General features: G+C 46.6%; 2 protein-coding genes across 8 annotated transcripts in view; both read left to right on the top strand.

Annotated features, from left to right (window-relative positions):
- The window catches only part of USP4 (ubiquitin specific peptidase 4), a 59,639-nt gene extending 43,565 nt beyond the window's left edge, over window positions 1–16,074 (top strand). For 2 of the 7 annotated variants that reach the window (XM_005669506.3, XM_005669505.3), the window contains 10 exons: window positions 531–758; window positions 3,637–3,707; window positions 3,958–4,076; window positions 4,407–4,556; window positions 5,810–5,913; window positions 7,283–7,489; window positions 10,395–10,483; window positions 10,844–12,819; window positions 14,027–14,118; window positions 15,501–16,074. In XM_005669506.3, the coding sequence (XP_005669563.1) occupies window positions 531–758; window positions 3,637–3,707; window positions 3,958–4,076; window positions 4,407–4,556; window positions 5,810–5,913; window positions 7,283–7,489; window positions 10,395–10,483; window positions 10,844–11,002 (1,127 nt within the window). In that variant the 3' untranslated portion in view covers window positions 11,003–12,819; window positions 14,027–14,118; window positions 15,501–16,074. Of the gene's footprint in view, window positions 1–530; window positions 759–3,636; window positions 3,708–3,957; window positions 4,077–4,406; window positions 4,557–5,809; window positions 5,914–7,282; window positions 7,490–10,394; window positions 10,484–10,843; window positions 12,820–14,026; window positions 14,119–15,500 lie in introns of those variants that run through there. The other 5 variants (XM_013981642.2, XM_013981641.2, XM_021068408.1 and 2 more) reach the window with 4 other exon arrangements.
- C13H3orf62 (chromosome 13 C3orf62 homolog) lies at window positions 12,029–20,573 on the top strand. The gene is made up of 4 exons (XM_013981667.2): window positions 12,029–12,101; window positions 12,373–12,819; window positions 14,027–14,118; window positions 15,501–20,573. The coding sequence occupies exons 2-4, from the start codon at window positions 12,410–12,412 to the stop codon at window positions 15,764–15,766; spliced, it is 768 nt and encodes a 255-aa protein (XP_013837121.1). The 5' UTR covers window positions 12,029–12,101; window positions 12,373–12,409; the 3' UTR covers window positions 15,767–20,573.

Below are 23,942 nucleotides of genomic sequence, written 5' to 3'. Positions count from 1 at the left end.
CGGATTCGTTAACCACTGAGCCATGATGGGAACTCCAATCACCATGTTTCTTGTAGAGGAACTTAATATCTGTGTTATTATAATATTGAAAAGTTTAAATTGTTTCTTACCAAACTGTCTTCTTGAGTATTGAGTATGTGTTTAATTTTAGTCCTTTTCTCTCTGTGGGCCTAATGATCAAGTTGAAAGAGTCAGACTCTGTGGGGTAAAGCCCAATAAAGTACCAAGTGAGGCCCACATTTAGGACTAGCAGGACTGCTGACTCACTTTTGTAGCTTCAGGTGATTCCTTGAATCTCTCTGGGTCTCCGTATCCTCATCATGGAGTAGCAGTGCCCACTTGCCTGCTTACCAGGTTGTGGGGAGGGTCACATGGGAATTCAAGGGCCTTGTAAATGCAAAGGGGTGGATATGGTTTCACATACACAGAACAGTATCCAGAAGGAAGCAGCATAGTTAGGTATGAAATAAAAATTTCCGCACTGAAATGGTGGCTAATTATATACTCGTTATTTTTCATTTGTGTGCTAGGAGAAGACGAAGAGGAAATGGAGCATCAGGAGGAAGGCAGAGAGCAGCTTTCAGAAACAGAGGGCAGTGGGGAGGATGAATCGGGGAGTGACCGTGGTGAGACCTCCCAAAAGAAGCTCAAAGACAGACCCTGCCCTGAAAGGCTTTTTACCTTCAGTCTTGTGAACTCTTATGGCACAGCTGACATAAATTCCCTTGCAACTGATGGGAAGCTACTTAAACTCAACTGTAAGCACTTTCCCTGACCTTTCAAATTGGGCTTTTGGGGACTTAGGATCTATTGGAAAATCTTTGCTCTTAGTAATCACTGCATTGGGCTTTCTTGCTTGCTTGCTTGCTTGCTTGCTTGCTTGCTTGTTTGCTTGCTTGCTTTCTTTCTTTCTTCCTTTCTTTCTGCTTTTTATGGCTGCACTTGTGACATATGGAGGTTCTCATGCTAGGGGTCAAATCGGAGCTACAGCTGCCGGCCTGTGCCACAGCAACACCAGATCCAAGCTGTGTCTGCAACCTACACCACAGCTCACAGCAATGCCAGATCCTTAACCCACTGAATGAGGCCAGGGATCTTGGTTGGACTTGTTTCCGCTGCACCACAATAGAAACTCCAGCACTGGGCTTTCATAGTTTCATAGTGTGGTTCCAGGAACAGACACATGTGTGACCCTTGTCTTGAAGCTCCCTAAAGACTGTTTAAAGAGACATGACATCCCTCTACCCCTTCCCTTGGCCTTTTTGTCAGGTTTTTCTCTGAAGTCTCCTTAAAGACTTCAGAAGGAAGTGAGCTTTTCCTTCACCCCCACCACCCTTCAGGACATTTGCTTCTGGTTGGTAACACTTCTTGTGGCCCTGCTGGGTGGCATCATTTCCCTAAATTTTCTTTTTCTTTTTTGGCCACCCGAGGCATATGGAGTTCCTGGGGCCAGGGATCAGATTTGAGCTGTAGTTGTGACTAAAGCTGAAGCTGCGTCACTACCAGATCCTCAACCCACTGTGCAGGGCTTGGGATGGAATCCATGTCCCAACCCACTGTACAGGGCTGGGGATCAAACCCACCATCCCAAGATGCTGCCAATCCTGTTGTGCTATAGTGGGAACTCCACATTTCCTCAACTTGGGGGAATAAACACATAGGTTTTTTGGTTTCATAAGAATGCTCATGGAGTTCCCGTCGTGGCGCAGTGGTTAACGAATCCGACTAGGAACCATGAGGTTGCGGGTTCGATCCCTGCCCTTGCTCAGTGGGTAAACGATCTGGCGTTGCCGTGAGCTGTGGTGTAGGTTGCAGACGCGGCTCGGATCCCGCGTTGCTGTGGCTCTGGCGTAGGCCGGTGGCTACAGCTCCGATTCAACCCCTAGCCTGGGAACCTCCATATGCCGTGGGAGCGGCCCAAGAAATAGCAACAATAACAACAACAAAAGACAAAAGACAAAAAAAAAAAAAAAAAAAAAAAAAAAGAATGCTCATGAGTAGTTCCTGTCTTGGCTCAGCAGTAATGAACCCAACCAGTATCCATGAGGATGCAGATTTGATCCCTGGCCTTGCTCAGTGGGTTAAGGATCTGGTATTGCTGTGAGCTGTGGTGTAGGTCACAGACAAGGCTCAGTTCCCAAGTTGCTGTGGCTATGGTATAGGCTGGCAGCTACATCTTCGATTAGACCCCTAGCCTGGGAACCTCCATATGCCATAGGTGCAGCCATAAAAAACAAAAAACAAAAAAGAAGAATGCTCATGAAATGTGATATATCTAGAGGATAGTCATGGATTTCACAGACTGTTACCTGGAGGCTGTAATAGGGGCTGCAAGACGGACAGGAAGAGGCATCAGCACGGGATATGTGTGCTGTGTGAAAAGCCTAGCCAGGGGTGGGGAAGGGAGTTGCAAAAACATTTCTTGTGTCTTTTTTTTTTTTTTTTTGTCTTTTTGTCTTTTGTTGTTGTTGCTCTTGTGTCTTTTAGCTTCCTTTTTTTTTTTTTTTTTGTCTTGTCTTTTTGCCTTTTCTAGGGCTGCTTCCCATGGCATATGGAGGTTTCCAAGCTAGGGGTCTAATCACAGTTGTTGCTGCCGGCCTATGCCACAGTCACAGCAATAGCAAATCAGGGTCCGAGCCGCGTCTGTGACCTACACCACAGCTCACGGCAACGCCGGATTCTTAACTCACTCAGCAAGGCCAGGGATCAAACCTGAAACCTCATGGTTCCTAGTCGGATTTGTTAACCACTGAGCCATGATGGGAACTCCTCTTCCCTTTTTTTCTTTAACACCCTAAAAAAATTTTTTTAGGAGTTCCCCTTGTGGCTCAGCAATAGCAAACCTAACTAGTGTGGTGCTTAAAAAATAAAAATTTAAAAAACAGCTTTGTGGATCTTCCTGTCTTTCTGCAGCTGTATTCTCTCTGTGTAGCTTCTTCTCTTTAGTATAATGTCTTGCAAGTTTTAGCCCCCCCCCCTTTTTTTTTTGCTCACACCACAGCATGTGGAAGTTCTAGGCCTAGGGATTGAACTTGCACCCCAGTAGCAACCCAAACCACAGCAGTGACAATGCCAGATCCTTAACCCGCTGAGCCACCAAGGAATTCCTCTAGTTCTCTGCTTGAACACTAATCTTTGACTTCTCAACTCTGTCTTCTGGTCTTCTTCCCCCTCTCTCCCATGCTGTAGCCGAGAAAATGCCTCCAGTCAGTAAGCTGGGGCAGTGTAGGTGTCACTTTGTTTTTTGCCTTCTTTCAGGGATCTCGTTTTGCTCTGCTTGATAACCAATGTCTAAAAACAGTTGTTTCAAGTATTTTGTCAACTTTTCTTGTGATTTAAGACAGGAGAAATCTAGTCGCTGTTACCCCATCTGGACCTGTGCCCTTTCATAATTCTGTATAGTTAGTACCTTTAGAATGTATCTGTAGCATTGAAGAAATTTTTGCCAATAGAATTTGGGGCCCCGGAGTTCAGAGATGGCTGAAGGCAGAGCATTGCTCTTGGCAGAGGCTGGTGATGGATAAGCAGGTGTGGATGGCACACCCTGCGTGCAGTCCTTCTCACTCCTGTCACCTGAGGAGCCTCTCATATTGCCGTCTATTCAATAATGAGTAACTTTTCAATCTTCCTCCATAGCTCGGTCCACACTAGCCATCGACTGGGATAGTGAGACCCGGAACCGTTATTATGATGAGCAAGAATCTGAGGTAGGTTACTTGCAATTTTTGCTCAGAGGTGTGTGCTGGTTTTGGCTCTGGGTGGCTCTGTCTCACCAGTTCCATAGTAGTTTAAGTTCTGTTTTAGAATGGGAATGAAAAGCACATAAAGATTTTGTCATTATATGTTCAGAGGCTCCAGAAAGGACATTATATTCTAGTCATGAGAGCTCATGATGTGATGGCTCAGCCTGCTAAGATCTTGTTTCCTCAGCCAACCCCAGCTCTTTATTCTTCACAGGCCTATGAGAAGCATGTCAGCATGTTGCAGCCTCAAAAGAAAAAGAAGACAGCAGTGGCCCTAAGAGACTGCATCGAGCTCTTCACTACCATGGAGACCCTTGGGGAGCACGACCCCTGGTATGCAGCTCCCCCTCTGGGCAGGAGCACCTATGCATCCTGGGACTGAGCTCTGTTGGGGCCATCTGTGTACACAAAAACCGTTTGTATTTGAATGGGTCACTTTTTTTACATGGCTGACCCTGCAACATAGGTCTTTCTGTGTGAATTTTGTTTATCAGACTAGGAAAGCCATCATACTCTTGGAAGATGGCTTAGAGAGCTCCCTGTTCTGAAGCAGTCATACCAAGTGTGGGAAAGGATTCTATGGGATTGCCTCTACCCTTGAGGGCCCAGGTGGCATTGGCTTCCTGCCTCCCCACTAAGTGGAAGTTTCTCTTTTCTCTTCAGGTACTGTCCCAACTGTAAGAAGCATCAACAGGCCACAAAGAAGTTTGACTTGTGGTCCTTGCCGAAGATCCTGGTTGTCCATCTCAAACGTTTCTCCTACAATAGATACTGGAGGGATAAGCTTGATACGGTTGTGGAATTCCCAGTCAGGTGGGTCCCTGGGCTGCATTGTTATTTTTGGGAAAATTAGAAAAACAAGCTGTCTGGGCACTGATGAGCAGAGTGTTTCACCGAAGACTTTTCTGAATTAAAAGGTGTGTTGCTAGGCACCAGGAGGTCAGACTTTTTTCACTTCCTTTCCCTGTCTCTGGAGAAAAGACTCTGTAGTAAAAGCACTTCCCTTCTCAGGTCCCTCACGCAGCCTAACCGAACTGGTTTTCCCATCCATCGTTGGTCCTAGGGGGCCTGGGCTCAGTAGGACAACACAAGGACATGCTGCAGGGGGCAAGAAACCAGAGAGTTATCTGCTGGGGGAGATTTGGATTATTGGGGCTGCACTTAGAGGTGTGGACCTACCACAGTCCCAGCCCTGGGACCGGTACTGGAACTGGCTGTCTATTCTTGTCCTCTCAGGTCCCAGGGGACAGAGTGTAAGTGACACAGGAAAGTTGGTCAACACCATAGGCATTCCCCCACAAAATGCAAATTTAAAAATGCCTTTTGAGGGGTACGGGTATAGATAGATACGTAGGTATAGACATGTCAGTGGGAAGATGTAGATGGTGAGTTTGTTGCAAAATTATTTTTGTATATTTGAAATTTTTGAAAGAAAATATTGGGAAAAAGAGATCCTTTGTGTTGCAGCAGAAATGAATCCAACTAGTGTCCATGAGGATGTGGGTTTGATCCCTGGCCTCACTCAGTGGGTTAAGGATCTGGTGTTGCCATGAGCTGGTGCAGGTCACTGACAAGGCTTCGATTTCGTGTTGCTCTGGCTGTGGCGTAGGCCAGCAGCTGTAGCTCTGATTCGACCCTTGGCCTGGGAACTTACGTATGCCACAGGTGTGGCCCTGAAAAAGAAGAAAAAAAAAAAAAAGGAAAAAAAGCTTTCTGGGGCCTGTTTTGGTATTTAGCTTAAATTTTTATGATACTAACTTTAATTTTGATAGTAACAGCCATTTCTGAACAGTTGCTGCAGCCCTTGTGTCTGTGCCTAAAGCCCTTTGTTGCCGTTTGGTCTGAGGTTGGAGTTACCAGCAAGCTTCTCTTTTCTAGTCTGAACATGTCAGTGGTCAGAACAAGAACCTAGGGCCCCTTCTGTCTGGAATGTTCATTCATTCCTTTTGCACTTTGTTTGAGTACTTCCCTCTGTTCTAGCCTGTTGCATGGAAGGGGTTGCTGGGTTGCTCCAACTTTCTTTAAGTTTAATATATTGGAGGGCTATTTTTGTTTTCTGTGCTCAGAGCTCTGAACATGTCCGAGTTTGTCTGTGACCTGTCAGCAAGGCCTTATGTGTACGACCTCATTGCCGTGTCCAATCATTACGGAGCCATGGGGGTTGGCCACTGTAAGTACTGGCATCTGCTTCCTTCTGAAATGTTGAAATGCTCTTCACTGGTCATCCTTCACCAACCTCTCTCTGTGTGCCAGACATTGCCCTAAGCACTTAAGTTGTACAGCTCCATGGGCTTCATACCAATGACCCTCCATATTTTGGTAGGTTGGTGGTTCATATTCTTTAATCCAATAATCCTACATCTGGGAATCTATCCTAAAGAAATTACTTGACTTTGGTAAAAAGCTTTAGGTGCAAAGATGCTCGTCTATTTGTAACAGGAGAAAATTAGTAATAGCATTGGTGATCAACATTTGGCACTACTGTCCATCTTTTTGATATAAGAATACAAAGCCAGAGTTCCTGTTGTGGCGCAGCGGAAGCAAATCCGACATTAGGAAACACGAGTTTGTGGGTTCAATCCCTGGCTTCACTCAGTGGGTTAAGGATCTGGCATTGCCGTGAGCTGTGGTGTAGGTCGCAGACATGCTTCCGATCTGGGGTTGCTGTGGCTGTGGCATAGGCTGGCAGCTGTAGCTCCGATTAGACCCCTAGCCTGGGAACCTCCATATGCTGCGAGTGTGGCCCTAAAAAGCAGAAAAGAAAAAAGAGTACATAGCCATTGCAAAATAAATAATAACATGGGGAAATGTCCTTGATTTTTTTTTTTTTTTCCTGTCTTTTTAGGGCTGTACCTGCGGTATATGGAGATTCCCAGGCTAGGGGTCAAATCAGAGCCGTAGCTGCTGGCCTATGCCACAGCCATAGCAATGCCAGATCTGTGACCTCCACCACAGCTCACGGCCATGCTGGATTCGTAACCCACTGAGTGAGACCAGGGATGGAGCATGTGTCCTCATGGATACTAGTCCGATTTGTTTACACTGAGCCATGATGTGAACTCCTCCCTTAATATGTTAAGTGAAAACAGCTACACAAAATTGCCTCATTACAGAAAGTAATATCACAACTCTTTTTTTTTTTTTTCCTAAAGGCCCCACTCATGGCATATAGAAGTTCTCAGGCTAGGTGTCCAATTGGAGCTGTAGCTGCTGGCCTACGCCACAGTCACAGCCACACCAGATCCAAGCTGCATCTTTGACCTGTGCTGCAGCTCACGGCAACGCTGGATCCTTAACCCTCAGAGCAAAGCCAGGGATTGAACCCACATCCTCTCAGATACTATGTTGGGTTCCTAACCCGCTGAGCCACAATGGGAACTCCTCAGAACTACATTTTAACAAAGTCAAAGAAACTATGATAGGAGGAGGAGAAATGCTATAGGGAGAGAGCATAGTGTTAACTACGTTTTTTCCTTTGTTCTGTTTTTCCAAAATTTCTTTAATGTATAAGTTTACTTTTACTTTTATACTTTTATTAGTATACTTTCATACTTGTTTATGGAGAGGTATTAGTGATGTTCAAGTGAGAAGCTGGGTTTCCTCACATCTCCTGTGTTGCACCATGACAAGTGACACTACACCCAATGTCAGGACCTCAAGAGATGACACCATGGGAGGTGTCAGTTCCATTTACATTTACAGTGGATTATGGAACTACCCTAACCACAGTCTTCTCTCCTATACTGGTAAGCATTTTCTGTTGGCCCAGCAGTCTATTCTCCTGCCTCTCCATTCTTCCCGTATCACCTCCTGACTCCAGATGGCTGCTGAGTCCCCAGCCCTCCCATTTACATTCCAGGCCATCAGAGGAAAGGGCATGACATTCTCTTTTAAGCAGACCTCCTAGAAGTCCCCCTCAACTCTTCTGCATATGTCTCATTGGCTATAACTTGGTCACATGGCTACCATCTAGCTGTAGGAGAGGATGGGAAATAAAAATTGTGCCTGTTTGAAAATTGGGGCTCTGCTGGAGTGGCTCTTGGCAATCTCTCATCATGTTATATCCTGTATCATTTACTCTTCTGTTACTTTTTTCTCTCAGATTTTATTTTGATAACTGTATTCATGCATACTGGACATGTGTATTCATTTTTAACTGCTATTTTCACATATAAACATACTGGGTTTTTTTTTGTTTTTTTGTTTTTTGGTCTTTTTTTATTCCAGGGTAGCTCCCACGGCATATGGAGTTTCCCAGGCTAGGGGTCTAATCAGAGCTGTAGCTGCCAGCCTTCGTCAGAGCTACAGCAATGCAGGATCCGAGCCGAATCTGCTACGTACACCACAGCTCACAGCAACGCCAGATCCTTAACCCCTTGAGTAAGGCCAGGGATTGAACCCACAACCTCATGGGTCCTAGTCGGATTTATTAACCACTGAGCCATGACAGGAACTCCATGGCAGTCTCTTATCATATTATATCCTGCATCATTTACTCTACTGTAACTTTTTTCTCCCAGAATTAATTTTGATGTCTGTATTCATGCATACTGGATACATGGATTCATTTTTAACTGCTGTTTTCACATATAAACATACTACTTGGGCAGGTTTCTTAGCCTCTGTATGCTTTAGTTTCCTCATCCAGGTTAGGCTGGTTGTGTGAGGGCCCACATTGGGTCCACAGTTGGAACACCGAGATTGAGAGCCACCATTGCTGCTGTTACACCAAGCAGGAACTGCAGAGACAGGCTACTGTCATCTTCTCTGTCACTTTGTCCTATGTCCTTCACTACCAGTTGGTGAAGAAGGGGTAAACATCTTGCCAAAGCCACATAGCAGGTTGAGACTAGAAATCGGATCTCCATCATATTATATTATGTCTGAGAGTCTGGGTGGAGCAGGAATTGGGTGTTGCTGCTGGAATTGCTATTGTAAACACTTCCTGCTTGGAAATAGTGTAAAATCAAAACCGGAAGTGTTGGCTGTGGGAAATGCTTGGACCAGTGTGAGGAATTGTAACCCAGCTACAGATTCTTGAGTCACAGTTTTAGAGGAAGGTAAATTGAAGTTTTCTTGTTCGTATCTCAGCTTTCCAAGTCCAGACACCCAGTATGTCCCTAATTGGGATTATCCCACAGGCTCCAGAGGCAGTGAGAAGCAGTGTAGCCAACCGTGTGCCTGTCTGAAGTGGAGGAATGTGACTTGGCTTGTTTTTGAGAACTGTTGTTTTGGTTAATTTTTTCTTTCCTTCTTTTTTCTTTTCCTTTTTTAAAAAATATTTGGCTGTACCTACAGCATATGGAAGATCCCAGGCCCGAGATCAAACCTGAACCATAGCAGTGACTGGAGCCACTGCAGTGACAACACAGATCCTTAATCCACTGTACCACAAGGGAACTCTTCTTTTTCTTTCATGCCGTCTTTATTTTTTTATTTATTTTTTTTTTTTGTCTTTTTGCCATTTCCTGGGCCGCTCCCGTGGCATATGGAGTTTCCCAGGCTAGGGGTCCAATCGCAGCTGCAGCTGCCAGCCTATGCCAGAGCCACAGCAACTCGGGATCCGAGCCACGTCTGCAACCTACACCACAGCTCACGGCAACGCCGGATCGTCAACCCACTGAGCAAGGGCAGGGATCGAACCCGCAACCTCATGGTTCCTAGTCGGATTCGTCAACCACTGCGCCACGACGGGAACTCCGCCATCTTTATTTTTATTTATTTCCTTGGGAACTCCTTTTCTTAAATCATTTTTTTTTTTTTTTTAAGGCTGCACTCGTGGCATATGTAAATTCCTAGGCTGGGAGGTGAATCAGAGCTGCAGCTGCTGGCCTATACCACAGCCACAGCAATGCTCAATCCACGCTGTGTCTGTGACCTACACCATAGCTCACGGCAATGCTGGATCCTTAACCCACTGAGCAGGGCCAGGGATCAAACCCACATCCTCATGGATACTAGTTGGGTTCTTAATCTACTGAGCCACAACAGAAACTCTCCTTTTCTTAAATTTTGGAGTGTCAGCTCCTTTTATGGTTCACCCGGCTCTGGATTATTGCTCATAGCTATACTGACTGATGATTGACAATGGGTTCCTCTATTTTTTGGATTAGATTACAAAATTACAGTTTAAAGCCTTGGCCCCGGCAGCTTCATTTTTATCCTTTTAGTGCTTTTTTAAGTAGGAACAGATTTTTTTTTTTAAGGATGAGTTTTATCTTTTTTTTTTTTTTTTTTTTTTGTCTTTTTGCTATTTCTTGGGCCGTTCCTGCGGCATATGGAGGTTCCCAGGCTAGGGGTCTAATTGGAGCTGTAGCCGCTGGCCTACACCAGAGCCACAGCAACGTGGGATCCGAGCCACGTCTGCAACCTACACCACAGCTCACGGCAAAGCCGTGCCACTGAGCAAGGGCAGGGACCGAACCCGCAACCTCATGGTTCCTAGTCAGATTCGTTAACCACTGCGCCACAACGGGAACTCCGAGTTTTATCTTTTGATTGTTAGGACACAAACTATAAGTTACTTTTAATTTCAGATTCTATTTTGTTTCCTGTTTTGGAGTTTGGTTGCTGTTCGTTGCCCTCCTAATGAGCTAGCCAGATTAGTTCTCTTGGTGACTGGCTAGAGTGTTCTCTTTGTTGCTTTCGCAGATACTGCATACGCGAAGAACAAACTGAATGGGAAATGGTATTACTTTGATGATAGCAATGTGTCCCTGGCCTCTGAGGATCAGATAGTGGTGAGTAGGCTCTGATAATCTGGTTCCTACTCTTACCTTTAGAGATTAGATGGGGGAAGAGTCTCCTGGACTATTTGGTTATTTAGTCATCCTGATGGAATAGGAGGAGCTAAGTGTGGTAGAGAAAGAGTTGGCTGCCATTCTCTTCCAGGACCCTTCCTAAATGAGATGCTCCACTCTCCTCCCCTATCTGTCAAAGGACCCTCTGTGACCAGGGTCGGCATGAGCACTCGGTCACTTCAGTGTGTGGCTGAACAGGGAAAGATCCTTGAGAGAGGTGTGTTTTGAACAGAGAAAAGGTGGGGGGAAATGGGTGATTTTTCCAACCAGTGAATGGACATTTCCCCTCTTGTGTTTTAGACAAAAGCAGCTTACGTGCTATTTTACCAGCGTCGAGATGATGAGTTTTATAAGGCACCTTCACTCAGTTTTCCTGGATCGTCTGATGGAGGAACGAGACCAGGAAGCTCACAGCAAGGCATGGGGGATGATGAGACTTGCAGCATGGACACCAACTGATGTTGCTTCATGACCCTGCACCACAGCACCAGTGTAATCCCCCAGGAGAACACCTTTGACACTGAAGACTGCTAGTGTTTCCTCTAAAAACCAGATGAGGAAATTTCCTTCTCTTATGAACAGAAGGAAAAAAAAGACCGTTTTTGCTCAGAAGGGTTATACCAAGAGGCTGAATTATTTTTCTTTCTATATAGGTGGCGAGAAATTTCTGTAAGCCTTTGGAGCTGCAGAGTGGGGGTTGGGGGTGTAGCACAATGGAGTATATCTGATGGATTCCAAAGAACAGAGAGGAACACACTGTAATTGAGTTTGGTGCAGCCATGAAGACCTGCCACGAGCTGCCCTGAGTTCTTGGATTTCTAATTCTGGTGCTGATTACTGGTCCCCCCAGTAGTCTGCCTGCAGTAAACTAAGCCTCGAGTAAACTTGATGTCATCCCCTTCTCCCTTACTGTGCACTGAGATGGGTTTATCATTCTCTAAAAATTAGCCACTGAGATGCATTTTTGTATCCCTTTGAGTCATGGAATTTCCAGCTTTCTTCTCCCTAATGAAATGAAGATATTTGGTATTAGGGTTTCCTGCCCCTTAATCGCCTATGGAACCTTGTACTTGTGTCATGTCTCCCAGCATCCTTGATGAATTGAGGCAGTGTGATACCCTGTGACATTTTTATTAGATATCACTTAGAAGTCAGTATGTGAAACTGCTGGGTACTGTGTCCCATACAGTACCTTTGGTGGGTTGAGAAGAGAAACTTTTCCCGGCGTTGACTTCGGTTAGAACCAGCCAGTTCTCTCCACCCCTGCCCCACCACGCTCCCATGACCCATTTCATCGCGGTGAGGAACCCGTTGTTCACTCGTCACTGGGGCCCTTCCCCTTCAGTCTGCGTGAGTTCTAAGAACAAGGTCATCCGGGTCTTTTTTTGTTTCTTTGTTTGACCTTTCACCTGAGCCGTGGGGGTTGGGCCTTCCGTCATCGATCTGGTCACGCGGGCGACCGTTGGCAGGGGAGGTGGTGCAGTCTCACTCGCTCGCTGCTTGGTGAGGACGCGGCTGCGGGTCTGCGCCTGAGGGCCGGCCGGGGTGCGGTGTGGAGGTGGGCCAGGGCCTGAGAGGGAAGGCTTTGCGGGCTGAGCCGAGGGCCAGGGCTCTAGTCCGATCGATCGCAGGTTACTCCCCGAGAACTGCGGGCCTCACCCGCCCCTACGGGTAGGGTGGGAGGGCAGCGCCGGGAGTGTTCCCCTGCTCTCTGGCCTGTGTCGTGCGTCAAACTCAAGGAAATCAGAAACTGTGGCGAACACCACATTCGGGGGTGGTTTACCTCCTCATATGTAACAGTATTCTCACATTGCTCTGTGCATTTCCAGTGAATTACACAATAAAGACGGGTCGCTTTTAAGGGAGATGTCTGAAAAACTGAGAAGATGCAGAAAGGAGCTGACTGCGGCCATTGACCGGGCCTTTGAAGGGGTCAGTCATTCCCAGGAGTGCTCAGGCCCGCTGAGGCTGGAGCTGGACGCGGTGCGACTTCCCTTCCCCCTCCCCGTGCACCGGCTCCTCTGCAGGAGGAAACCGCTGGCAGCCTGCTCCTCTGTGGCTCCTTTCTCTCCTGTCCCTTGTGACCCTGAGAATGAGAGCCCTGTCTTTGCACCAAACCCTGCTCCTGTGACTGCAAAGCCGCAGGCTCTATGTCCCCAAAGAAAACCTCTGACCAGCAAGGAAAACATACTGATGCATTCCTCCATTTTGGCACCTGAAAGACAGCTTTGGAGAGCAGTAGGAGATGGGGAGAACTGGAGAAAAGACTGTTTAAGGTGATTCCGATCTGATAGTTTAATAGCTTCAACTAAGGGAATCTTGTATCTGAAAAAAATTGTTGAAGATTCTAAATTGAGGCCGTAACACTGCTTTTGCCTCTCCTTGGAAGCTCTATGACTTCTGAGGAGAAGTTTGCAGGCAGTCTTCAGGAAATGTGTGTGTGTTTGTTTTTAAAGGGTGAGGGATCCTAGATGTCTAGCAAATCTTGGAAACCACTCTGCAGTACCAAAACGGGGAGTGAATGTTAAAGAACCTGGTTTTATTTACTTTTGGTTTTTTTTGCCATTTCTTGGGCCCCTCCCTGCGGCACATGGAGTTTCCCAGGCTAGGGGTCTAATCGGAGCTGTAGCTGCCGGCCTTCGCCAGAGCCACAGCAATGCCAGATCTGAGCCACGTCTGCGACCTACACCACAGCTCACGGCAACGCCGGATCCTTAACCCACTGAGCAAGGCCAGGGATCGAACCCGCAACCGCGTGGTTTCTACTCTGATTCGTTAACCACTGAGCCATGACGGGAACTCCAAAAAACCTGGTTTTAAAAGTCATCTTAGGCTACAGCTCCGATGAGACCCCTAGCCTGGGAACCTCTATATGCCACAAGAGCGGCCCAAGAAATGGCAAACACACACACACACACACACACACACACGTCATATTTTTTTGTGCTGCAGAAATAGGCATCTCAATTCCAGCGTTCTTTTTCCTCACACTGGGGAGAGGCTGATAGATGGCTAGGCCCTACTTCCTGACTTCATCCTTGCTTCTGCTCCCCTACCCCACTCTGAAGCTTTTTAAGCCTTTCCCTGGGATAAGGTCTCCCCTAGACCTTATCTTGTGCTAGGCTACAGACTGGTCCTAGGCACCTTGATTTGGAGCAAGGAGGACCACATAGGCTGAAACTTCAAGGTTCTGCCATCCTGGCTGCCTGAGACTGAAAAAACCTTTAACTCTTTCAATTCTACAAATATTTGTGCTCCTATCCACAGATATTAAAGGGCAACTGTGATGCCCATGAGTCATTCTGAGATGCTATCAGTCAACTCACTGATTTAGTGCCTCCCAATTGTCCTCATATCACAGCATAAATGACAATTTAACGTACCAGTGTTTGTCTTTACGATTGTCTAACAGAGTTCCCCTCTGATATTCTCTTGAAAGAGGATCTAATCCCCCACCTTTTTCTTTTCATCTGGGGGCTGCAGGAAAGATATGGAGAAATATTTGAAGGTTGACTCAAACATGCCACTCAGCAGTTCTAGCCAAGAGGTCACACAGGATCTGCTTGATATGATTGGTAAGTACAGAGGGCTGCTCCAAACTTCCTGGGAGGATAGGTCCTTCACATAGACCCCTGAGTCAGCAAGTGTTCTTATTAAAAAACAAAACAAAACACTCTTACTTCCCTTCCGTTGACTTGGTATATTTGTTTTGCACACAGCAGGCACTGTGTAAAGAGCCTTCACAGAGCTGATAGCCTGAGGAAGTCACACATCTATCAGGTCATTTCATAAATGTGTAGTTAGAGTGAATCCCTCAAGGCCAAGGACAGCAGGCCCAATGGTGGATGAGCTTAGATCTGAAGGAAATAGGACCTAGGCAAAGATGGGAGGGGAAAGTAACCCAGCTGGGTTGGGTAGTACAAGATTAGAAGCCAAAACCAAAAGCTCTCCTGTAATTCCACCAGAGGCAGTCACTGTTAAAGTAGTGCTGTATATCCTTTCTATACTTTTTCGAAACATCTGCATATTCTGTTAATGGACTATGGGTACTCTATTTTTATTTTATTTTATTTTATTTTTTTGTCTTTTTGCCATTTCTTGGGCCGCTCCCATGGCATATGGAGGTTCCCAGGCTAGGGGTCTAATCAGAACTGTAGCTGCCAGTCTACTCCAGAGCCACAGCAACCCAGGATCTGAGCCGCATCTGCAATCTACACCACAGCTCACGGCAATGCCAGATCGTTAACCCACTGAGCAAGGGCAGGGATCAAACCCGCAACCTCATGGTTCCTAGTCGGATTCGTTAACCACTGCGCCACGACGGGAACTCCATGTACTCTATTTTTAAATGACACGCTATACAGCAGCCAGATGGCTCCTAGTTAAGGGATGTATAGCCCTGGAGCTGCCTGAAACTGTTGGCCCTGAGTGGTCACCAGGTTATTAGGGTAGAAAGGAGGCCTGGTGAGGGGAGGTACGTGCCGTAGGTCACAAGGCAAGACACCTGCCAGCCCATTGCTTTGGTGATCTGAGTTTCCCCCAGTGGTCTCAGGAGGTAAACTGAAGTTATCGCTGCCTCTGCTCACCTTCCACAGCCTCTGCCATTGGTGGGCAGCATTTTGATTACCCAAGATTCCTTTTTCCTCACACTATGTCTTGTCATGCCCACAGCTCAGGGCATAGTTCCCTGAGAGCCAGGATAACACATGTGTCTGTATCCTCCCACTTATACTCTCCTTGGAGACTGGTAGATCGTTGGGGCTTAATAAATACCCAAACTAGAAAGGGGAGCACCATGGCCATCTTGAAATATGGCAGCCTGCCAGCCCCAGGGCAGGAACGTAGGCTTTGCATAGTCTCAGGAGATGGCCACCCATTTGTGGTTTTTAACTTGTGCCTGAAAAGTCTTCAGAAACTTCTCATTGGAATTGTAATGCTGAATGCTTTTATTTTTAAGACCATACAAGCATCCGAACTATTGAAGAATTGGCTGGAAAACTAGAATTTGAAAACGAGCTGAACCGTGTGTGTGGTCACTGCGAAGATTCTCCCTTTAAGGAGGAAGCCTGGGCCCTGCTGGTGGATGAGAGCCCTCAGAAGGCCTCAGATGCGGACCCTGGCAGCCTCAAGCAGGCTTTCGAGGACCACAATATCGTGGAGACAGTTCTGGACCTGGAAGAGGACTACAATTTGATGACCTCTTTTAAATACCAAATTGAGTAAGGACAGTTGACTTCAGCTTTGATCTTTACAGCAGGAGGCTGACTTAGAGCGTCTGTGCCTGGCATTCACAGTTGTCATTGGTGCCACATTCTTCAAAGGCTTGCCAAAATCTGAATTACCCCAGCCTTTTAAATTTCTAGTTGTGTCCCTTTTTAAGCTGAGAGCCCCATTTTTTTTTTTTGTTCTTTTTTGTTCTGTTGCTTTGAAATGTTTCTTTGTTTTTTTCCTTTACTTTTTTTGATATCTTGACTGTTTTTTTTAATTGTTATTCAATATACCCAATACCCAAGGCAGGTGCAGGTCATGGACCTCTGGTGTGTTTCTTGATGTTTTTTCCCATGGGCCCCTGGAAAAGAATGGGGGCCAAAAACCAGTGTGGGCTTTCTGTACCCCTTATGACCAGCCCATCCCAGGCCTGCTTGAGCCTGTATGGAAGAATTGGCCCAGGCATCTGCCACATTTGCACACTCTGCACACAAGACTACCTGTCTCCTGCCTGGGCCCAGTGCCCTCCTCATGTCCAGACCCTCAACCCCTTCATCCTTGCCCTTGCCCAGCTCAAAGGCCTCCTTATGTCAGAGTAGCTGGCTGCATCCCTGGTCTCCTCCTGACAGGACATTCCCATGAGGCTGCTCTACCACACATCCCAAGTCAAACATCTAGGCCCTCTGTTGAGGGGGCATAGAGAGGGATAAGCACGGGTCTTGCCCATCCACTTCATGCCTGAGCCTCATCTACCCCACTCCAGCCCTGGACACCCTGGAGGCCAGAGGTGGTTCCCATGATAATGACCCTCCTGGGGCAAAACAGGCAGGGAGTGAAGGAGGAGACAGGCCACTGCCCTCTGAGGTCAGCATAGCAGCAAGAGTTTAGCAGGGCTGGTTCTAGCCTCACCCTTAGAGAGAAAGGACATCATTAGAAACTTTTGGACAAAACTCTCAAAACCATGATGTTCTTTCAGGAAACCTAATAATTTGTTGGGCAAGGTATGATGCCTCCCAGAAACTGAGTCTCAGGGAAGTGGCCACCTCCTAGGCTCTTAGGGGAGGATGGGTGTGAGGAGATTGGTGCAGAAGCTGTGAGACCCAAAACCCAAATAAACCAAAGAGCTGGGGAGGAAGGCCTAGGTGAGGACCTGGCCATATTTTTGGCTAGTGACCCAGCATAGGGCAGGCTGCAGAGCTGGCAACACCCCTTTACCAAAAGTCTGGATATTTCTCTAGGCTCCCAATTGGAGGCCTTGCACCTACTCAGCAGTGCAAGGCTGGGCCCATGCCTGCATCCCTAGAACTAGATTCTGGTCACTTCATGGGATAGGCCTTTGCTGTGGGTACAGTCACCAGTACTGCCCTGCTAGGTTAGAGGGCAGGACAGGCTAACCAGAGACTCCTCCCAAGCCATCTAATGCTCAATCCTTGCAGCAGGTGGCACCCTTCAAAAACGCTCACAGACTGGGAAGTTGAGCACCAGTTTTTTCTCCCTGAGGAGGAAGGATAGGAGCAAATGAGAAGAAATGCTCACAGCCTTTTGCTGCCCCTCTCAGGGGAAGAAGGGGCCATCTAGATGGAGAGACTTCAGACTACTTGATAGTCAAAAAAACAGGTCTCCCAACAGTGAGTTCCAAATAATATGCATTGATGTGTATACTCTCCCACAGAGGTGAAGCTTAATCCCCATCCCCAACAATCCTTGCGCTTCACCACCCCTTGAGGGTGAGCTGGACTTAGTGACTTGCTCCGAAGGACTAGAACAGGGACAGAGAAAGAGAGTAGATTACATGGAGAAGCCTGGCAGACATCACTTAACCAACTGGCAAAGATGAGCACCACCCATGGTGTCCTGTGCACGTCACCCAGACCTGACTGGAAGCGGTAATAAAAGGTTGGTTTTTATTGGTTTCCACAGTATTCCCACCAAAAACCCCCATCCTCAGGCCAATCATGACACAAACGTCAGATAAACCCAGATTGGGGGATATTCTACAGGCTACCTGGACAGTCCTCAAGACTGTCAAAGCCAAGACTGTCAGAGTCAAAAACTGTCACACAGCAGCAGACTCTGAGGAGACAGAATGGCTAAATGCAGCACAGTATTCTGGATTCGTCCTGGAACAGAGAGGACATGAATGGAAAAATGGATGAAGTATAAATACAGGTTCAAGTTTAGCTATTATTAATGTATTTATGTTAGTTTCTTAGTTTTGACAAATATGCCATAGTTATGCAAGATGTTAACATTAAGAGAAGCTGGGTGAAGGACATATTTAAACTATCTTTGCAACTTTCCTGTAAATCTGAGTTTATTCCAAATACATTTTAAAATGTTTTTTTTTTTTTTTAAATGCAGTTGATCCCAAGTTTGTGAAATGTAAGTATGAGCATGCATGCATAAAATTGTTATGGAGGGACCAAGGAGGGTTTTGGTCTTTTTTGTCTGTATTGTTAAGTTTGCAGAGGACATGTAGACATGTCTGTAGAGAGAAGAAATTAGAGTTGTTTTTTTTAAAACTCTCATCTCCAACAACCAGTCTTGGGCATCCTTCACCAGATACATGCCCAGAGGTACCCTTCACAGTTTACACACACGGGGACAGGTCCAAGGCCTACAGAGTAATAAAACATTTCTGGATACAGACCCCTCTGGTCTACAAGCCTTATGCCACAGGCTCAGCAGGACCCTGACAAGGGCCTTATCCTTCTCTGAAGGTGTTGGACCCTCATGGATGGAAGCTTTAAGTCTCACAGAGCTGTTTCTCAGAACTTCGTTCTTACTCCCCTGGAGAGGCTTTACAGAGGGGATGGCTACGGGGAATGGGAATCTAGCCCTAACCCTACAAAACTGAAATGAGAGGATTTTTTTTTTTCTGCCAGCAGCAGAGACAGCGGCCCTTGGGAAAGAGGGCTGAGCACCGGTTGGGATGGGGTAAGAGAGAGGGTTCAGGTTCTCCCTGGCCAGCTTAACAAGTCTACTTCTGTTTTAGCAAAACCTTTATGTGAAAATTCAGATTTACCGAAGGGTTAATTCATCCTGAGGAGCTCTTCCTCACTGTAGAAACACAGACATCAAGTAAAGCAGGTAAGCCCCGAGCCTCTGGCATACCAGTCCCAGAGTAGCTAGGATGGCCACATGATCATTTCCCTGGGGACATCTGTTATGTCTGCATCCCTGGCTCCCCAAGGTGCCCAAAGGACACCTTCCTACCTTTGTCGTCTGCTTCAGGGTGGCAGGAAGATTTGTGCTCATCTGCATGGATCAGGGGTTTAGGGAGTGAGTCTCTAGTGATTTAGGAGGAAGAGTAACAAGAGCCTGGAACATTTATTTTAATAAAACTTTCTCAAGTTTGCAGGAAGCTAGGACCAAAGACTTCTTGGGGAGACATTGATATTTGAAAAACTAAAACTGTTTTACGTCATTTGGTTCTCTCCCCTGCAGTTCATCTTGGCAAGCCAAACAATCACTGAATTGTTTCCTTGGAAACACCAAGCTGCAGTTTGGATTAGCAGAATCAAAATAGAAACAAGGCAACTTCAAGAATAAATAGGAGCTTTGGAACCTGCTAGTCACCAACTGCAAGTTCAAGCTACAGCACAAGGCATATGAGAAGGTAGGCCTATCCAGTCCTATAAGGAGGGGTTTCCAGGTCCCCTGGCTACATCTTACTAGGTTGATGCCAAAATCACTAGAAACCAGCTCTGTATGTTTACTGGTAGACTTTGTAACAATACTTAAGGCAGGAGATGGTCTGTAGAAGCTAGGAGAGGCAGGGGGCCAGAGGGCAAGGCTGGGGAGGAAGGAACAGGAAAAAGGAGAGATGAGTGAATGCTGAGTGAAGGTCCAGCAAGGAGCAAAGGCCACAGCTGAGGCCTGAGAACAGAGCAACAGTTCTTTCAAGAGGGACAATTCAAGGATGGCAAAGGGCTGGAAATGGTGACCCTGCCCTTAGCCCCATTCAGATTGCAATATTCCCCATATTCCTGGGCATGGCTATCGAGCCACCCAAATTTAGACCTGGATTCTTACCAGGCGAGTTCTGGGGGCACTTGTAGTCAGTAAGCGCCTGCCTCTGTGTTGCTTTAGCCAGCACAGTCAGGCACACAAGCCTACCTTCTCATCTCTAGGTCTCAGGGATCCTTCCTCCTGCTTCCTGCTCACCTCACCAGGAGAATGAGGGAGCCACCTCCTGCCCACTTGCCCTATCTCCTTGGCGTTCTCCTGAATCCTGCACTTCCAATCCCAGGGAAGACTCAAGAGGGTCAAGAGGCCAGGAGGAAGGAGACCAATAACCTGGGGGGCCTGTGCCCCTCACCCTTGCACCCAGAAATGTGCTAATAGGGCAGCAACACCATCCTGCCACTGGAGGAGGTGTGAACTGTTAATGATCAAAAAAATTGATGAAAAGGATTTACAAAAGAGCCAATCTTCCTCCTTCTGCATGACCAGCCAGGAGCTCACTTGGTACAGAGGGGGACCTTCTCTAACTGAGGCACAAGAAGTTTAATACGGCAGTGAAAACCAGTGAACCAGACAAGTAAACCAGGGAGGCAACTGCACCTGATCTTGGGTAGTTATTGAAAAGGCTGTCCTCCTGAGACATTCTGAAGCCTTCTCCCTGGGGTACATTGGAGGATATTAATATTTTAGATTTTAGCTAAATATTTATAGGGGGACAAAGTTTTACTCAGGAAATCTAGTTAATAATGGATTCCAGCCCTAATGGGGAAGGGCTTTCTGTGCTAGGCCAGCTGGAAAATGCCTGATTTGATGGAGAGTTTTGGCCTAAGGCCTGGCATAAAGAAAAAAAAAAAAATTTAAAACTACTCAACCCTTGTAGGAAGCAGCTCTTTTTTTTTTGGTCTTTTGTCTTTTTGTTGTTGTTGTTGTTGTTGTTGTTGCTATTTCTTGGGCCGCTCCCTCGGCATATGGAGGTTCCCAGGCTAGGGGTTGAATCAGAGCTGTAGCCACCGGCCTACACCAGAGCCACAGCAACGCAGGATCCGAGCCGCGTCTGCAACCTACACCACAGCTCACGGCAATGCCAGATCGTTAACCCACTGAGCAAGGGCAGGGACCGAACCCGCAACCTCATGGTTCCTAGTTGGATTCGTTAACCACTGCGCCACGACGGGAACTCCGGAAGCAGCTCTTTTGTTTTGTTTTCTGGGCACTTTGTGTGGGAGCTGGCCTGGGAGAGAGGAGTGGGCATTTTATAGGAAACCCTTAATCAGGAGCCCTTTGGAACATCTAAGACCAAAAAAAAAAAAAAAAAAAAAAAAAATTGCACAGGGATACTGGAGAGACCCAACTTTCAGGAAGGGCTGCCAGAAGCTGTTTGAATGATAAGCAAGCAATCCCTGCCCTCAGTAAGTATCAACTATCTACTAGTACCAGACACTTTCCTGGATGCTGAGGATACAGTAAGGATGAGGCAGATGCTGCTCCTGCTTCTGGAGTTTATATTCTACTGTGCAAGTTGGGCAAAACAAAAAAAAATACTGATTTGATATTTCAGTTGGAACTATCTGAGGAAACTTAAAACAAGTTAAAGGAATGGGCAATGAGTAGGACAAGCCCCTTCAGAAGAGGAGGGTTCAGGAAAAGACCACTCTGTAGGTGACATCTGGGGGGGGGGCTATGCCCACTGCATATGTTAAGTTCTGAAGCAGAGATTGAACCCATGCCACAGCAGTGACAATGCTGGATCCTTAATCCACTGCGCCACAAGAGAAATCCCTGTAGGTGACATTTAAATTGATACTTGAATGCCAGGGCAATTAGGTGCTGCAAGTGGCTTCATTTCCATCCTCAGACTGTCTCTGGGGTTGTATCAAAGGGCCTTAGGTGGACCCTGGGCAATAGACCTCTCATAACATCCACCCTGTGTAGCCACATACATCTCTGTTAGTATCTGAGGAGCCAAAAATGCTGCGTGTTCCAGGGACATGCCTGGGCTGTGTCATGCTCACCAAATTTGGCAGGAACACAGCAGGTTTTTTTTTTTTTTTTTTTTTTTTTTAAGCCTTAGGAATAAAATAAGAAACAGAATATCCTTTTCTGATGATTGCCAGAGACAGGCAGTGCAATTTTAATTAGCCCAGCCTTGTTAGGAGATAAATTTACTGCTCATTCTACAAAAACACCCAGCTCCTATAACACTGAGTCACTCTGACCTTTGACTTTGAACAAGTGAAATGGTTCTGTAGAAATACAGGATTTCATAACACAGCAGAATCAAAGAACAGAGGGTCCTGCTGTGGCATTTCAAAACTGGACAGACCCTTCAATAAGAAGGCCACAGTCATAAATACTGGTGGTGTTCTTTCAAGGGGGTCTCAACTTTGAATTAAAATGTTTAAACTTCTCAGAGTAATAAAACATTTCTGGACACAGACCCCTCTGGTCTACAAGCCTTATGCTAAGCACTCCACAGCCACCGGTAGTCACTTTGGGAAGGGCTGGGTTCCTTCCTCCTGTGCCTTCCTTGCACAAGCAGAGCACACCAGTAGGGAAGGCAATGGATGCTGGTAGAGGATAGGGTGTATATCCAGTGAGACTCGGAGGGAGAGAAGAGGCCAGGGCAGCTTGAGGCAAGAGCCCAAGTCTGCACTTCCTTGGCCTTAGAGAGGACTGCTGCCATTGGGAAGCAATTGCTGCCACTTGAAGCTGTCCATGAGGGTTTTTACTTTCATAAGAAAAAGAAAAATTGAGAGGTCCCACTGTGGTGCAGTGGGTTAAGAACGTGACTGCAGGAATTCCTGTCGTGGCACAGCAGAAATGAATTCTACTAGGAACCATGAGGTTGCAGGTTTGCTCCCTGGCCTCGCTCAGTGGGTTGAGGATCTGGCATTGCTGTGCACTGTGGTGTAGGTTGCAGGTGCAGCTTGGACCCTGAGTTGCTGTGGCTGTGGTGTAGGCTGGCAGCTGTAACTCCGATTGGATCCCTAGCCTGGAAACTTCCATATGCCGCAGGTGTGGTTTATTCATCTTGTGATGTATCATCTTGTAATAAAAAAAACCCCATGCATCTTATTTATTTATTTATTTTTTGTCTTTTTGCTATTTCTTGGGCCGCTCCCGCGGCATATGGAGGTTCCCAGGCCAGGGGTCTAATCAGAGCTGTAGCTGCCAGTCTACTCCAGAGCCACAGCAACCCAGGATCTGAGACGCATCTGCAATCTACACCACAGCTCACGGCAACGCCAGATCCTTAACCCACTGAGCAAGGGCAGGGATCAAACCTGCAACCTCATGGTTCCTAGTCAGATTCATTTCCGCTGCGCCACAATGGGAACTCCTAAAAGTTTTATCTTTATTTTTGATTTGATTATCTTGTATTACAAACAAAATACATATATATTGCAAAAATTCAAAAATTTCAATAAGATATGAATGGAAAGCCAAAGTTTCATATAGGCTCACTGCTCCCCAGGACCCACAGCTGCTTTCATTGGCTTTAAAAGAGTGATTGAAAACAAGACAGAGTGGGATGAGGGTGGGGAAACTGGAAGAAAAGTGGAACTGTGTGGCTGTGAAGAGTGCAGCTCCCGGCATTTGTTTGGCACATGTCACCTCTCTTTGACAACTTTAACACTCTATTTCTCTGTTCATAAGTCTGCCTCAGTGTGCCCTGTAATAAGTGACCACTGACCAAAAAATGCAAATGCTGTGGCAACAAAACTGGATACAAATAATAATTAAAAAAAAAAAAACCAACCTGAGACTCAGAAAAGTATTGGTCATGTGAAGGAAATGTTTTGAAGATGAAAAACGCTGTTTTTGAGAGTCATGCTGCCAGAGTAACAGTTTTGTGAGAGCCCTTCTGCTATTGGATATTCCATATGGTAAGCAGCCCTCCTTGTACCTGACACTGTACCCTCCTCCTGTCCCACACCCAGGCTGCTGCCCCAGTTATCATCGTCACCATCTTCACACTTTTCATCCCCATAAATAAGGATGAACTTATCCCTTATGCCTTATCATAGGCAGCACCTGGTGCCCAGAATGCCTAATCTGCTCTCCAGCCCTGCATTGCCCACCCACCCCCATCAAGCACAGCCTCTGCTCCTGAGGGTCCTAAGCAGACTTCTGGGACTTTCTGCTGTCTGCTAGCCCAGGAGTTCTGTGATTTGTCTTTCCAGCTGAGGCCAATAAGCCATTAGCTGAAGTCACTGTGGGCTGG

The sequence above is a fragment of the Sus scrofa genome, chromosome 13 (assembly GCF_000003025.6).
Source record: "Sus scrofa isolate TJ Tabasco breed Duroc chromosome 13, Sscrofa11.1, whole genome shotgun sequence".
NCBI lineage: Eukaryota > Metazoa > Chordata > Mammalia > Artiodactyla > Suidae > Sus > Sus scrofa.
Note: the sequence above shows the minus strand (reverse complement) of the source record. Positions and strands in the feature narration are given on the sequence as shown.